The 12,491-nt window shown below is 53.9% G+C and overlaps 1 protein-coding gene across 2 annotated transcripts; it reads left to right on the top strand.

Annotated features, from left to right (window-relative positions):
• The first annotated feature begins 918 nt into the window (after positions 1-918).
• LOC134554959 (lysosomal acid lipase/cholesteryl ester hydrolase-like) lies at positions 919-9,355 on the top strand. 2 transcript variants are annotated; one of them, XM_063406166.1, is made up of 10 exons: positions 919-1,454; positions 3,231-3,320; positions 3,818-3,983; positions 5,058-5,256; positions 5,443-5,552; positions 5,851-5,987; positions 6,355-6,498; positions 6,953-7,024; positions 7,579-7,644; positions 8,060-9,355. In XM_063406166.1, exons 2-10 carry the CDS (start codon positions 3,237-3,239, stop codon positions 8,291-8,293), a joined length of 1,212 nt encoding a protein of 403 aa, XP_063262236.1. In that variant the 5' UTR covers positions 919-1,454; positions 3,231-3,236; the 3' UTR covers positions 8,294-9,355. The 2 variants fall into 2 exon arrangements, with proteins under 2 accessions (XP_063262236.1, XP_063262238.1); XM_063406168.1 differs by lacking the exon at positions 919-1,454 and adding an exon at positions 1,563-1,768.
• Positions 9,356-12,491: the final 3,136 nt, after the last annotated feature.

The raw sequence follows: 12,491 nt of genomic DNA on the forward strand, positions 1-12,491 counted from the left end.
GGGAAAGCAGCCCAGTGTTCACCCTCTGGTTGCTTTCCAGTAATCCCCTCCTCTCCCCATGTCTTTCAGTGGGTGCTTGCTGGAGGAAAATAACTGTTGACACCTATGGAGTAAGCTTAGCTCAGAATTCTTAATTTTTATCCCAAGTTTGTTTGGTTGGTTGGTTGGTTTGTTTTGGGGTTTATTTTTCTGATTTGCTCATGCCTTAATGAGCTGTTCACCCTGGGGGTTCCCCACTAACGTGGCCCTGAACTTGATGCCAGACCAGGAGTGGCTGTAGGAGCCTTTCTGATGCCCTGTCCCCAAAAGGAAGGCAAATTCTGTAGGTGCTGGGAGGAAGTGGGAGTGGCTTTTTTCCCCTCGTCAGGCCATACTTGATCCTGTTTTTCCACCTTTCCTCCTCTCCCCACAGGGGAAAAAATCGGATTCTTCTCTGAGCCACTGCTCATTTGAGGGTGAGCCAGCTGAGAGAGCTTCTGGCACTGCCTGCAGCAAGCCCTTGGTGAAGACCAGTCATTACAGCCCCAGATGGAGGTGGAGCTGTTTAGGCTCTCCAAAGCCTGTCTGCATTTGGGCAAGCGTGGCTGGACCAGAGCTGGCAGGTGCTGGCTGCAGGAGGGATGCAGGATCCCACAGGGTCAGCACAGGGCCCTGCAGCAAGCAGTGGGCACCTGGGCAAGGAGTGGAGAGGTGGCCACGAAGGCAGAGGCACCAAAAATGGCACCCACAGCTCGTGTGACCCATCACCGTCCCTGCAGGGACCTCCTCGGGCACCAGGCAGCTCATGGCCAAAGGCATCACCAGCTGGCAAGGGGGGAAGCAGGCCAAGGTGGGAAGTCTCCGTGCACAGCTTCTTCCCTCCCCGGGGATGTATTTCTTTTTCTTTTTCTTTTTTTTTCAGGTTTTTTTTGGTTTTTTTCTTTTTTTTTTTAATAGTGCACCCCCCAAAGTCACTATTGGGAGTGGGAGGTTCTGCATTTTCAGGCCAGGAGGCCGTGGGAAGAGCCGAAAGGAGCTTGGATGGCTTTCCCACTGGAGTTTGCTGGGATGAGCTAGGCTGGTCCCGCTCGCCCCTCAGCACCAGCAGCAGCCCCTTGCAGGTGGAGGCTCCATCCTCCCCATCCTCGGGTTCACAGAGGTCACGGCCAAACGACGCCATCAGGTGCGAACCGACTTGTTACAGCTCCCTGCTCCTCTGCAGCGCCACCAAAACATTCCCCGGCCGGCCCAGGCGGGAGGGTGGCTCCTGCCGGGGCAGACTCCAGCCCGCAGGTACATGACACGTCCATGGGAGGAGGGATGGGAGGGAGTGGCGGCTCCCGGCGCTCCCGAAGCCGCGGAGCAGAGGGATCGCAGCCCGATGAGAGCGGCGTGCCCGGGCAGCGGGCACCTTCGGCTCGGGGGACACCGGGGACACAGGGTCCCACAGCTCTTCTAGCCCCGGACCGCCACGGGTAATCCATCCCTGCTGCTCGTGTGCACCCCTGGGGACAGCGGGACACAGCCCCGGGCACTGGGAGAGCCCCAGGGTGCCACTCCTGTCTCCAAAGGAGCGTCTGTGCCTGGGGAGAGGAGCGGGGGTCTTTGGAGAGGGGTCACCCACCCTGCTGCACCTCCCGGAGACCTCTCAGGGTCTGCTGAGATGAGGGACGCTTCACAAAAGGGAATCTTTTTCTTTTCCAAGCTGCTTGTTGAGAGGAAAGGGCCATCCCGGGCCAGGCTCTTCCCTGGAATTTGCCGGCCCTTCTGCTGACGCTACGTCCCAAAAGTGTGTTCAGCCTCTGCTCGCTTTTTCCTAAACGCTCGTCCCTAGAATAACGAGGAGGGGACGAGCGACAGGCGACGACCCGAGGGGTCCTGTCCCCGGATCGCGCCTCGGGGGGGTGGCGGGGAGCCCTCGGTGTCCGGGTGGGAGGTGGGGTCCCTCGGTGCCCCGGGTGGGAGATGGGGTCCCTCGGTGCCCGGGTGGGAGATGGGGTCCCTCGGTGTCCGGGTGGGAGATGGGGTCTCTCGGTGCCCGGGTGGGAGATGGGGTCCCTCGGTGTCCGGGTGGGAGGTGGGGTCCCTCGGTGCCCCGGGTGGGAGGTGGGGTCCCTCGGTGCCCAGGTGGGAGGTGGGGTCCCTCGGTGCCCGGGTGGGAGATGGGGTCCCTCGGTGCCCCCGAGGCCGTGCGGTGAGCGGGGGATGCCCGAGGCGTGCCCGCAGGTGCGGGTGCTCTGATCTCCCCCCGATCCATCCCGGGAACACCGGAGGGAGCAGGAGGCTTTTCTCCCTTCATGCCAAACCACCTCCCGCAGCACGGAGAGCCGGTTCCTCCCGCGGGAGGGAAAAGGGCAGGATGAGAAGCAGCCGGCGAGTGAGAGAAACCTGCTCCCACATCTCCTCTCTTTCACCCGTGGGCATCCCGTGGGAATTTGGCAGGTCCCTGCTAAATCGCTCCACATCGTTGAACCCCTCTCAGTAGCTGCGGCAGTATTTCTGCTGAGAATTTGTTGCCTCCAACAAATTTATCTGTTCCTTTATGGCAGGGGTCTGCCTGTGGCAGAGGGGTTGGAACGAGATGATCTTGAGGGTTCCTTTGCACCCAAAGCATTCTGTGGTTCTGTTTCCTTGAAGTAAAATAGCAGTGAGAGGTTTTGTGGGAGGAACAAGGCGAGGCAGACACCAAAACCCTTCCCAGGAAGAGCAGGGGTGTCCTGAGGTGGCATTGCACTCAGGTCTGCAGAAACAAGTGTTCCAGGAGTATCCCAGGGTCTCCCTCAGCCATACAAACACCATTATTTGATTTTGCCTTAAAAATATGGCCCTGCAACTTAAAATTGGGTGGTTTACTCCTCATTAGTTCAGCTGTCAGTGGAACGAAACAACCTGTTCTTCCAACTATGCAAGACATTATTTTAAATGAATGATCTGTAATCACCCTCTCGAAAACCAGGTTTGCCTGAGCACATACAGATGTACCTGTACCTGTGCGTGCTTCTGGATATGAGGGCCTGATGGAGACAGTGGGATTAAAATGTGATGGAATTTGGACTCTGGCTTAGTTCAAGATGAGCAAAATGAGCCATTTTCAGAACTGATCAGAGGGCTTCAGTTTTAAAATCGTTTCACCTGTTGAGGGGTCAGGTTAATACCCTGCTGGAAGTGCAGTGCACGTCAAGAAAACGCCCCCCAGCTTCTGTGCCAGAGCCAGCAAAGCCTCTCACATTCCTCATGGCAATGTTTTGCAGAGCACCATGGCGTGGCTGTTCCTCACCATTTCTTGTTTAACGTTCATCGCTGCAAAGTCAGGAGAAAACCCCGAGGTGTCCATGGATGTTGTAAGTCCCTTCTTTTCCTGCTTGGTTGTGCAAGTTACCTGTGCTGTCATAATCTGTGCAAGACCCACGGGCTCTGTGTGTCTTCACTGAAGATTGGCACCAAGCTTTGTTAGATATTTGTCTGCCTGTTCTTACGTACACAGAGATTCATGGCAGACATTTCTGGGGGGAGGCTCCGTTCCAAGTCAGCAGGTTCAGCCAGGACAGCCCTCTCAGGCTCAGAGTTTGGCTGTCTGTGCTGCCCTGCTCTTGGTTGCAACACAAAAAGTGACAGCTCTTCACCAGACCTGCTCAGGGACCTGCCAAAAATTCTGGCTGAAGTCGTGACAACACCACAGCATTGGTGGAAGGGACGTTGGGATGTTCTGAGCCCACCCTCCCCCTGGAGTCACCACCAGCACTGATGGCTTTGCCCACCCAAGCCCTGCCACCCCTCAGCACAGAGACCATCCCGCCCTCCCTGGGGACTGCCCCACGCTGTCCCTCCCTTCCCACAGGGTGAAATCATCCAGCACCACGGGTACCCCTACGAGGAGCACGAGGTGCTGACAGAGGATGGCTATTACCTCACCCTGCAGAGGATTCCCCACGGCAGAGACAACCCGGACAGCTTCAGCCTCCCCCACAAGGCAGGGCCGCAGGCATCCAACATGTTCTGTGCCCGTAAGTGCCACAGGGAGCTGCGCCTGCTCCGGGCACCCTGAGAGCGTCGCTGGGCTGCAGTAGGTCAAGGCTCCCTCACCATGGCCTGGGTCCTGTCCAGGAGGCAGCTTTCCCTTCAGGAAAAAACAGGCAAATAGCCCCGGGAGCAGGGGGAATGCAGGTGCCCACCATGATGATCTTGTTCTGTGAGGATTTGCTCCAAAGATTGGGAGCTGGGGGGGTTTAGCCTGGAGAAAAGGAGACTCAGGGGTGACCTTATCACTCTCTACAACTTCCTGAAAGGTGGCTGTATCAGGTGGGGTTTGGTCTCTTTCTCCTGGCAACAACTGACAGAACGAGAGGACACAGTCTCAAGCTGCACCAAGGGAAATCTAGGTTGGATATTAGGAAAAGGTTTTTACAGGAAAGGCATTGGAATGGTTTACCTGGGGAGGTGGTGGAGTCCGCATCACTGGATGTGTTTAAGAAAAGACTGGATGTGGCACTTGGTGCCATGGTTTGGTTGAGGTTAGGGTTGGGTTCGACTTGATGATCCTGGAGGTCTCTTCCAACCTAATGATTCTGTGATTCTGTGAAAGAGGAAGGAGAATGAATGGGACAGAGAAATCTTGCCCCGGGTTTCACATCAGCTCAAGACCAGCCAGTGGAGCAGCAAGAAGCCATTAGTCAGGACAGGAAACCAGACCAGGCAGCCAGTCCAATGCCATCTCACAACTTTGCATCCTTCCTGTATCCAGTTCAATGCTATCTCACCATTTTGGGATGTTCCTGTTTCTAACAGTGGGGGGGTGATGCCCAGTCCTTGGCAGGGTGTCCCTCCCCTGGGAAGCATATATGTGTGGGCATATGTGTATGGCAAATAAATGTAAAAACCCCCAGATTTCCAGTCTCTGCTCTGGCCTTCTTCAGAAACCCCTCCCCAGAGAGAGTGAGGACAGAGGTGACCATGTCCCTGCACTGGTGTCCCATCCCAGGGGGTGCTGCCAAAGCAATACCTGGACATGAACGACCGATTTTGCCCAAGGTCAGAGGAAATGATGCCAGAGGAAATGATTCCTCCTCTTCTCCCTCCAGCTCCAAAGGCCGTGGTCCTCCTGCAGCATGGCCTGGTGCTGGAGGGAAGCAACTGGGTCACCAACCTACCCAACAGCAGCCTGGGCTTCATCCTCGCCGACGCTGGCTACGACGTCTGGATCGGCAACAGCCGGGGCAACAGCTGGTCACGGAAACACCAGGAGTTTGAATTCTACCAGCAGGAATACTCAGCCTACAGGTGTTTCCCGTGAAGCTGGAGGGTGGGCAGGTCCCTGGCGCCCTCAGCAGCGTCTGCAGGCTGGAGCAGGGGTGCCCCTGACGGTCACACCTTCTGGCAGTGGGCAGAAATTGGGGTTGCCCACACCCAGGCAGCCACGGCAAGGTCAGCAAGGGTGATTTTGTGGTGTGCCTGTCTCCCCTGCAGCTTCCATGAGATGGCCATGTATGACCTGCCAGCCACCATCAACTACATCCTGCAGAAATCGGGGCAGGAGCAGCTGTACTACGTGGCTTACTCCCAAGGCACCACCACAGGTACCCAGGAGGAGAGCAGGCCTGGCAGGGTCCCATCAGCTGTGCACCCCCAGTCTGGGAGTGTTCCCAAAACCTTGGTCAGGGTGGGTAATGTCCAGGCATTTCCACACAACAAGAGGGAAAAGAGCAGGTAATTGCTTTAACAGAAGGGTTTTGAGCAGTGGCAGCCCCACACTGGGATCATCTCACTGCTGCCAGAGCCACCTCTGAGGGGCCTTCTGATGGGCACACACACCTGGGAGCCAGCAGCTCCCTCAGAAACAACAGGGCAGGGTTTGCTTCCCTCTCCCTCTCGCAGGTTTCATCGCCTTCTCATCCATGCCCGAACTGGATCGCAAAATCAAGATGTTCTTCGCCTTGGCTCCGATCACTGTGAACTCACACATGAAGTCCCCCCTGGTGAGGGTGTTTGACCTTCCAGAGGTGCTGATCAAGGTGTGTCCTCGCCACACGTGAGCTGGGAGGAGGGGCTGGGAAGGACACCTGAGACATGCATCACCTCCATCTCCCTGCTCCGCGTGTTTGTGCGTGTGCTGTGAGCCTGGAGAGCAGCTAAATCACCCTCCTGTCCAGCCTCAATCACAGAACTGTCAACAGGACTTGGGTTTGGGTCCCTTGTCCCAGGAGAAACCTCTCTTGGGAAGGTCAGGGCTCCTCCAGGGCTGTGGCCATTTCTGAAAAGCCCAAATGACAAAGCACAGCAAAGCTGTCAGCAACTTCTAGGGGTGAGCAAAGAGGTGGGGAGCACCTGGGGTCAAGGAAGGATGTGAACCCCCCTGATACACCCCTCTGGCTTCCACAGCTGGTTTTAGGACGCACAGTGGTCTTTGATAAGGACGAGGTCTTGAAGCAAGTGATTTCCAGGGCGTGCACCTACCCCGTGCTGAAGGTCCTGTGTGCTTTCGTGTTTTACCTGCCCGGTGGGTTCACCAACAGCTTGAACGTGGTATGTACACTCCAGCTGCCCCCTCAAGAGACCCACCCTGTCCCTGTCTGAGCCTGAGCTGTCCACCTGCTGCCTCCACATGGCCTTTCACAGCTCTGATTGGGAGAAAAATTCAGGGGTGGGGGTTTCTCAAGAGTTGGTGCAATTCCTTTGTATTCCAAGGAGGAAACATGCCAGGAACAACACACAGAGCTACTGCCATGAGCTGGGCTTTGTCTTTGCAAAAGGGTCCTGAGCATAAGATAGGGGAGCCTTACTTTGCCTTGGAAACTGGGCAGACTCCCAACATGGGAATTGCTCAGCTTGCTGCAGGGAGCTCTGCAGCTCTGTGTGAGCATGAGGCTCCTGTGGCTACGGGAGCCAGTTTTATTTGGGTTTATTTTGTTTGGTGTTGTTTCAAACGTGGATTTTTTTGAGGGGCCAGAGAGTAAACCTCTCCCATGGTTTATTGCAGAGCCGTGTCGATGTCTACCTGGCCCGCTACCCGGACTCCACATCCCTAAAAAACATGTTGCACTGGCGCCAGGTAACACTGGGAGCTGTCCTCTCCCTGCTCAGGGGCTGGGAGCAATACCCTGCTGCTCCCCCTGCAGAGCTGGATCAGGGAGAGAGAGGAAAGCTGCCCTGAAGGGCAGGTGAAGTTATTGATTCCAACAGAAGAGGCCCAAGAGTCCTCGGGGCTCGGAGGTGGAACAAAGGCTGGTGATGAACCAGGGCAGGAGATGCCAGAGTGAAGGCTGAGGGTCAGTAAGACCAGGAATGGCACAACTTAATTATGGAAAACATCCTACTCACCTCCTTCTGCTGATGGCATTGACACAACACACAAAAAGCTTGCCCAGAGGTCTGATTCCTGTCTCCTTTGAGGCTCTTGGTTGTACATCAGCTTCTTCCCTGTGGGTTTGCGTGCCGAGGTCTTCCTGGGCTGAGCTCTTCTCCCAAAAATCCAGAACCAGACATAAAAATCGCTTCCCTGAGCCTTGGTGGCAGGAGGGAGCAGTGCAGTCCCCTGTCACCTCTTTTACCTTTCTTAGAGACCCCTCCAATGCGTGGATAATAAATGTAACTCTCCTCTTCCAGCTCTATCAGACAGGGGAATTCAAGCACTATGATTACGGCAGTGACAACGTGCTTCATTACAACCAGGTAAGGGAGAGCCGTGCTCAGGGAAAAGTAAATCAATATTGCAATGAAAATAGTGCAGTGGTAGGCACTGAATTTGGAGAATCGAGCAGCCTGGGCTAGTGCAAGGTGCCCCTGCTCACGGCAGGTGATGTTTGAGGTCCATTCCAACACAAACCATTCTGTGGTTCTGTGAATTACGTGGTATTAATGGAATTTACTTTATATGGGGAAGCAGGTTCACAACTTTCTAATAAAAAAACCTCACTCAGTGATGACTTTTTGACCCTCTGGTGGAAGGAACAGGAGCCCAAGGCATAGTGAGGCTCCCTGGTGATGCTTCCTCTTCTATCCCTTGGGGTAAGGGAGAAATTCCAAGCAGCCATCAGGACACACTTTGAATTCTTGCCTTGCCCTTCACCTCCCTCCTGTCTTGCAGACCACTCCTCCCTTCTACGAGCTGGAGAACATGAAAACCCCGCTGGCTACCTGGTATGGGGGCAGGGACTGGATTTCAGCCCCCGAGGATGTGAACATCACCCTGCCCCGCATCTCCAACGTGGCCTACAAAAAGTACATCCCCGAATTCGTCCACTTCGACTTCCTCTGGGGCAAGCAGGTCTACGAGCAGGTGTACAAAGAAATGCTTGACCTGATGGAGAAGGGCGCCTAGAGCTGGAGCAGTGGCAGTGATTGTTGGCTTCTCAGTGACTCCTGGGGCTTCTTTCATTTGGGAAGGAAAAAAAAAAAAAAGGAAAAAAAAAAGCGAAGAAAAACTGGAGGGATAAAGCTCAATAAACTCATATACTTGGTCTGGATTGATCTTACCCTTGCCAGTGAGACAAACCAGCCAGTCCAATGATGGGGAAAGCACTCTGGATTGAGGTTCAGCAGGTCCCTGCAGAAGCTGAGCGTGGCCCTCACACCCTGAGTCTCCATGTGCCTCACTCACAGGTTCCCAGCAATAACCAATCTCAGTGGAATTCGGCTCCTGGTGGCCACTGTGGACTCTGGGCTCTTTGAGCTTGGGCTCCCAGCTGCAAACAGCTGGACAGAAGCTCCGTGCCCTCCTGGACGCTGGTGTGAGCCCACAGGGGCAGGTCTGCTGGGATGAAACCACGCAGTGGATGGATCCTGCCTGGTTTTATTCACCTGCTGGCAACACTTCCACACCAAGAATCCCAACATCCTGCCCTCTCTGCCTCCATTCACCGTGGGAAGGAGCTGTGACCTCCCTGCCTGGCGACAGTGAGGAGTGGCCTTAGGGTTTTTTTCCATGAGAACTGCCCACTTTACTAACAAAGGGGACATCTTTCTCAGATTCCTGCTGATTTGAATAATCTTACTTATACACAAAGGAGTTTCAATGAGTTCTATCAGGAAACACCGTTTTGCTATATTTAAACACTTTAAGCTATTCTAAGGCACAAACCCACCTGCAAAGGCCACCTTTTGCTGCCTCTCAGGGAATGCTTTTGCAGGAGACAGAACAAGAGTGTGGTGGAAAGCAGTAATGAGCCTAAATCTGTTTTCAGCTTCTGGATTAAATTAAATTTAACAATTTAACAATATTATTTTAATAATTTAACAATCCTTGATTAGAGGAGGAATTCTGAGCTTGCTGGTTTGTGTAACTATCTTCTTAAAATATGCCTGGGAGCAAGCAGGGCAAAGGATAAGGTTCTCTTTCCACAAATATGTAATAATAATAATAACAATAAATTGGATAGGGTCTACTGGGCTCTGTGTGGTTGTACTGTTAACTAGAGGTTAAAAGTCTGGAGAAATTGTCCCCTGTGGGGGTGGGCAGGCCCTGGCACAGGGTGCCCAGAGCAGCTGTGGCTGCCCCTGGATGCCTGGCAGTGCCCAAGGCCAGGTTAGAGAGCCTTGGAGCACCCTGGGATGGTGAAAGGGATGGAATGAGACAGGTTTTGAGGTCCCTTCCGACCCAAACCACTCCAGGATCCTGTGGGTGTGGGGGTTTTCAGCATATGTGCAGGTGAGGGAGCGTTGCTTGCCCAATGCTCCCCCTGCCCAGGGATAATTCCCAGTGGCTGCTCATGCTGGCAGATGCCCACGGTGCCACCAGCATCTCCCTGCAGGGAAGAGGTGGGTGCTGAGGAGGGTGTGGAGCCCAGCACAGCTGCTCTCCAGGGCCAAACCGTGGGGTTTCAGCAGCAGAGGTCATCCAGGTGTCTGGAGATGGTGGCACAGGGCTGGTGGTGCCCTGTGGGGCCACTGCAGTGAGCTCTGCTCGAGTCACCATCTGTGAAGGCTTTCACTTTCTACCCTCCCAGCTGGAACTGACCACAGATGAAACCAGGACAGGGTGAGGTAATCCCAGGGTGCAGGAATGAGGCTATAGGTTAGATAGGATCTGCCTGGCTTGCCAGTGATTAGCTGCCTCACTTAGGACATTTGTAATGACATCTTTTTCTGTGTGATCAGCTGCTCACAGCAGGGCTGTGCCCTGGAGCAGCATCTAACAGGACTGCACTGTGCTCATGCCATGGATATCAATGGAAAACGCAGGATGACCTCTCCCCTTTGGCAAACAGACACACAAAGATGCTGGCAAGATATTCCCCCTTCAAGCTTCTGAGAAGCTGGCTGGAAATTAGAGTCTCAGGCTCCTTAAGACACCTCCAAGATCATCAAACCCAACCATGATCACCACTAAGCCACGTCCCCCACCTGCCATTTATTCAGGTTTAATTTAAAAGCACTAACTTTTAGCTTCTGAGAACTCATTAAAAGTGCAGGGTTTAGTCTCTTTCTGTTCAGGTTATAAAGTTTCTGCCACTTCTGCAATTATCTGGTTCAGTGTTTGCAGTGCATTCTCTTCATTCTCCCATGACAAACACTTTGGTGAAGTTCTGGCTAGATCAGCTCCTGGCACTTGCTTCCCCTCTGCTGTTAAAGGATCAGCAGTGGATGCAGAGGTGTGTTTTGGAAGCAAATTGATTTATGCTTGCAGAATCAATATTGTGAAATTCCGTCTCCTGGGATTCCTGGCAGGATTGGAGTCCTTGAGTGTCTCAGGTCTGTCAGCCAAGCCAAGCACCATCAGACAGGTCTGTGGTGATTGCACAGGGTATCACAGAATCGTGGAATCACAGATGGTTTGGGTGGAAGGGACTTTAAAGCCCATCCAGTGCCACCCCTGCCATGGGCAGGGACACCTTCCACTGTCCCAGGCTGCTCCAAGCCCCAAAGTCCAGCCTGGCCTTGGGCACTGCCAGGGATCCAGGGGCAGCCACAGCTGCTCTGGGCACCCTGTGCCAGGGCCTGCCCACCCTGCCAGGGAACAATTCCTGCCCAATCTCCCATCCAGCCCTGCCCTCTGGCAGTGGGAAGCCATTCCCTGTGTCCTGGCACTCCACCCCTTTTGAACAGTCTCTCTTCATTATTCTTGTATCTCCTCCAGGCACTGGAAGGCCACAGCTGGGTCACCCCAAAGCTTCTCCTCTCCAGGCTGAGCAATCCCAGCTCTCCCAGCCTTTCCTCTCAGCAGAGCTGCTCCATCCCTCTGATCAATTTGGTGGCCTCCTCTGGACCTGCTCCAACAGATCCATGTCCTGCATATCTCAGTCTGTGGTGATCAATCCAACCTCTCACCCTTGGAGCTTCCAAGGCAGCACAAAGCTTTCACCACCCTATTTCTCCTCCCTGTGTGGGCACACCAGCCTCAGTCACACACCTCCACGTGGGGAGGATGTTGGTCACTCAGCCTCTTATTCAATTTTCTTCCAGATGTGCTCATGCAGAGCGTGTCACATGAGGCCATGAGGGCTCAGTGCTGTGTCACATCCCGCTCAGGGCACAGCAGGGTCACCCTGCTGGCTGATCCATCATTCCCCACTGTCACACAGCCAGTGCAAAGCCCAGCAGCACCCACAGGAGCTGTGGAGGAGAGCACAGGGCCAGCTGCAGGCTGTGCCCACACTGGAGAGGTGCTGAGCACCCCCACCACTGCCTCCTTCCCACAGGCACAGGCTTGGAGAGAAGCGGTGCTTTGGCAAGTGATCCAAAGCTTGCTCTGGTGTCTGCCTTAAGCAACGTGCTGGCCTGTGGGGTTATTTAGAAACTGATTTGTGCCAGAGTTAATCTAGGACAGGCTTTCATTGAGTTATGACAGATGGTGTGCTGCCTTTTCACATCTTTTTGATCCTTAACAGCCTGACAACGATTTCCAGAGGCATCGCTGAGTAGATTCAGGCTCTCATTTGGTTGAAAACACTTTGCTTTCCTATTTCAGGAACTCACAGCAACTTCTGTGTTATTTCCCATTTTAATTTTAAAATTTTCTTCTGAGTTTGTTAGACGAACCTCTGAGAGAGAGACTCTGGTGTTTGAGACCTGCATTTTCCTGAGGTGGGACTTCAAGCAGGTGGGAATGGTACAAGGCCAAGGAAAGGTACAGTTAGCTGACATCCAGATCAGATGTGATTTTCTCCAAAACTTCACAAGCCAGTGTTGATCATGATGATTCTTCTCCCGGGCAAGCACTGACAGAACGAGAGGACCAGGCCTCAAGCTGTGCTAGGGGAAGCTTAGGGCAGACATTCAGGAGAAAATTCCTCTCTGAAAGAGAGACTGGGCACTGGAACCACCTGCCCAGGGAGGTGGTGGAGTCACCATCCCTGGGTGTGTTTAGAAAAAGCCTGGACGTGGCACTCAGTGCCATGGTTTGGTTGATGATGAGGAGGTTTTAGGTCGTAGGTTGGACCTGATGATCTCATAAGGTCTTTCCAACCTAGTTCACTCTGTGATTCTGTGATCATCCCTGACCCTGGAATATGCCCTGTGTGACATGTTCCTGCTCCCTAAACATCTCTGATAGCCCTGATCAGGGCTTTGGTGAAGCTGAG

This window comes from Prinia subflava, chromosome 9 (assembly GCF_021018805.1).
Source record: "Prinia subflava isolate CZ2003 ecotype Zambia chromosome 9, Cam_Psub_1.2, whole genome shotgun sequence".
Lineage (NCBI taxonomy): Eukaryota > Metazoa > Chordata > Aves > Passeriformes > Cisticolidae > Prinia > Prinia subflava.

What these genes read in the sequence shown, in the direction of transcription:
- LOC134554959 (XM_063406166.1), top strand. Translation starts at nt 3,237, where the DNA reads ATGGCGTGGCTGTTCCTCACCATTTCTTGTTTAACGTTCATCGCTGCA. An exon ending in CTCCCAAGGCACCACCACAG is followed by an intron (nt 5,553 to 5,850) that starts GTACCCAGGAGG and finishes TCCCTCTCGCAG; the next exon opens with GTTTCATCGCCTTCTCATCC. An exon ending in TTCCAGAGGTGCTGATCAAG is followed by an intron (nt 5,988 to 6,354) that starts GTGTGTCCTCGC and finishes TGGCTTCCACAG; the next exon opens with CTGGTTTTAGGACGCACAGT.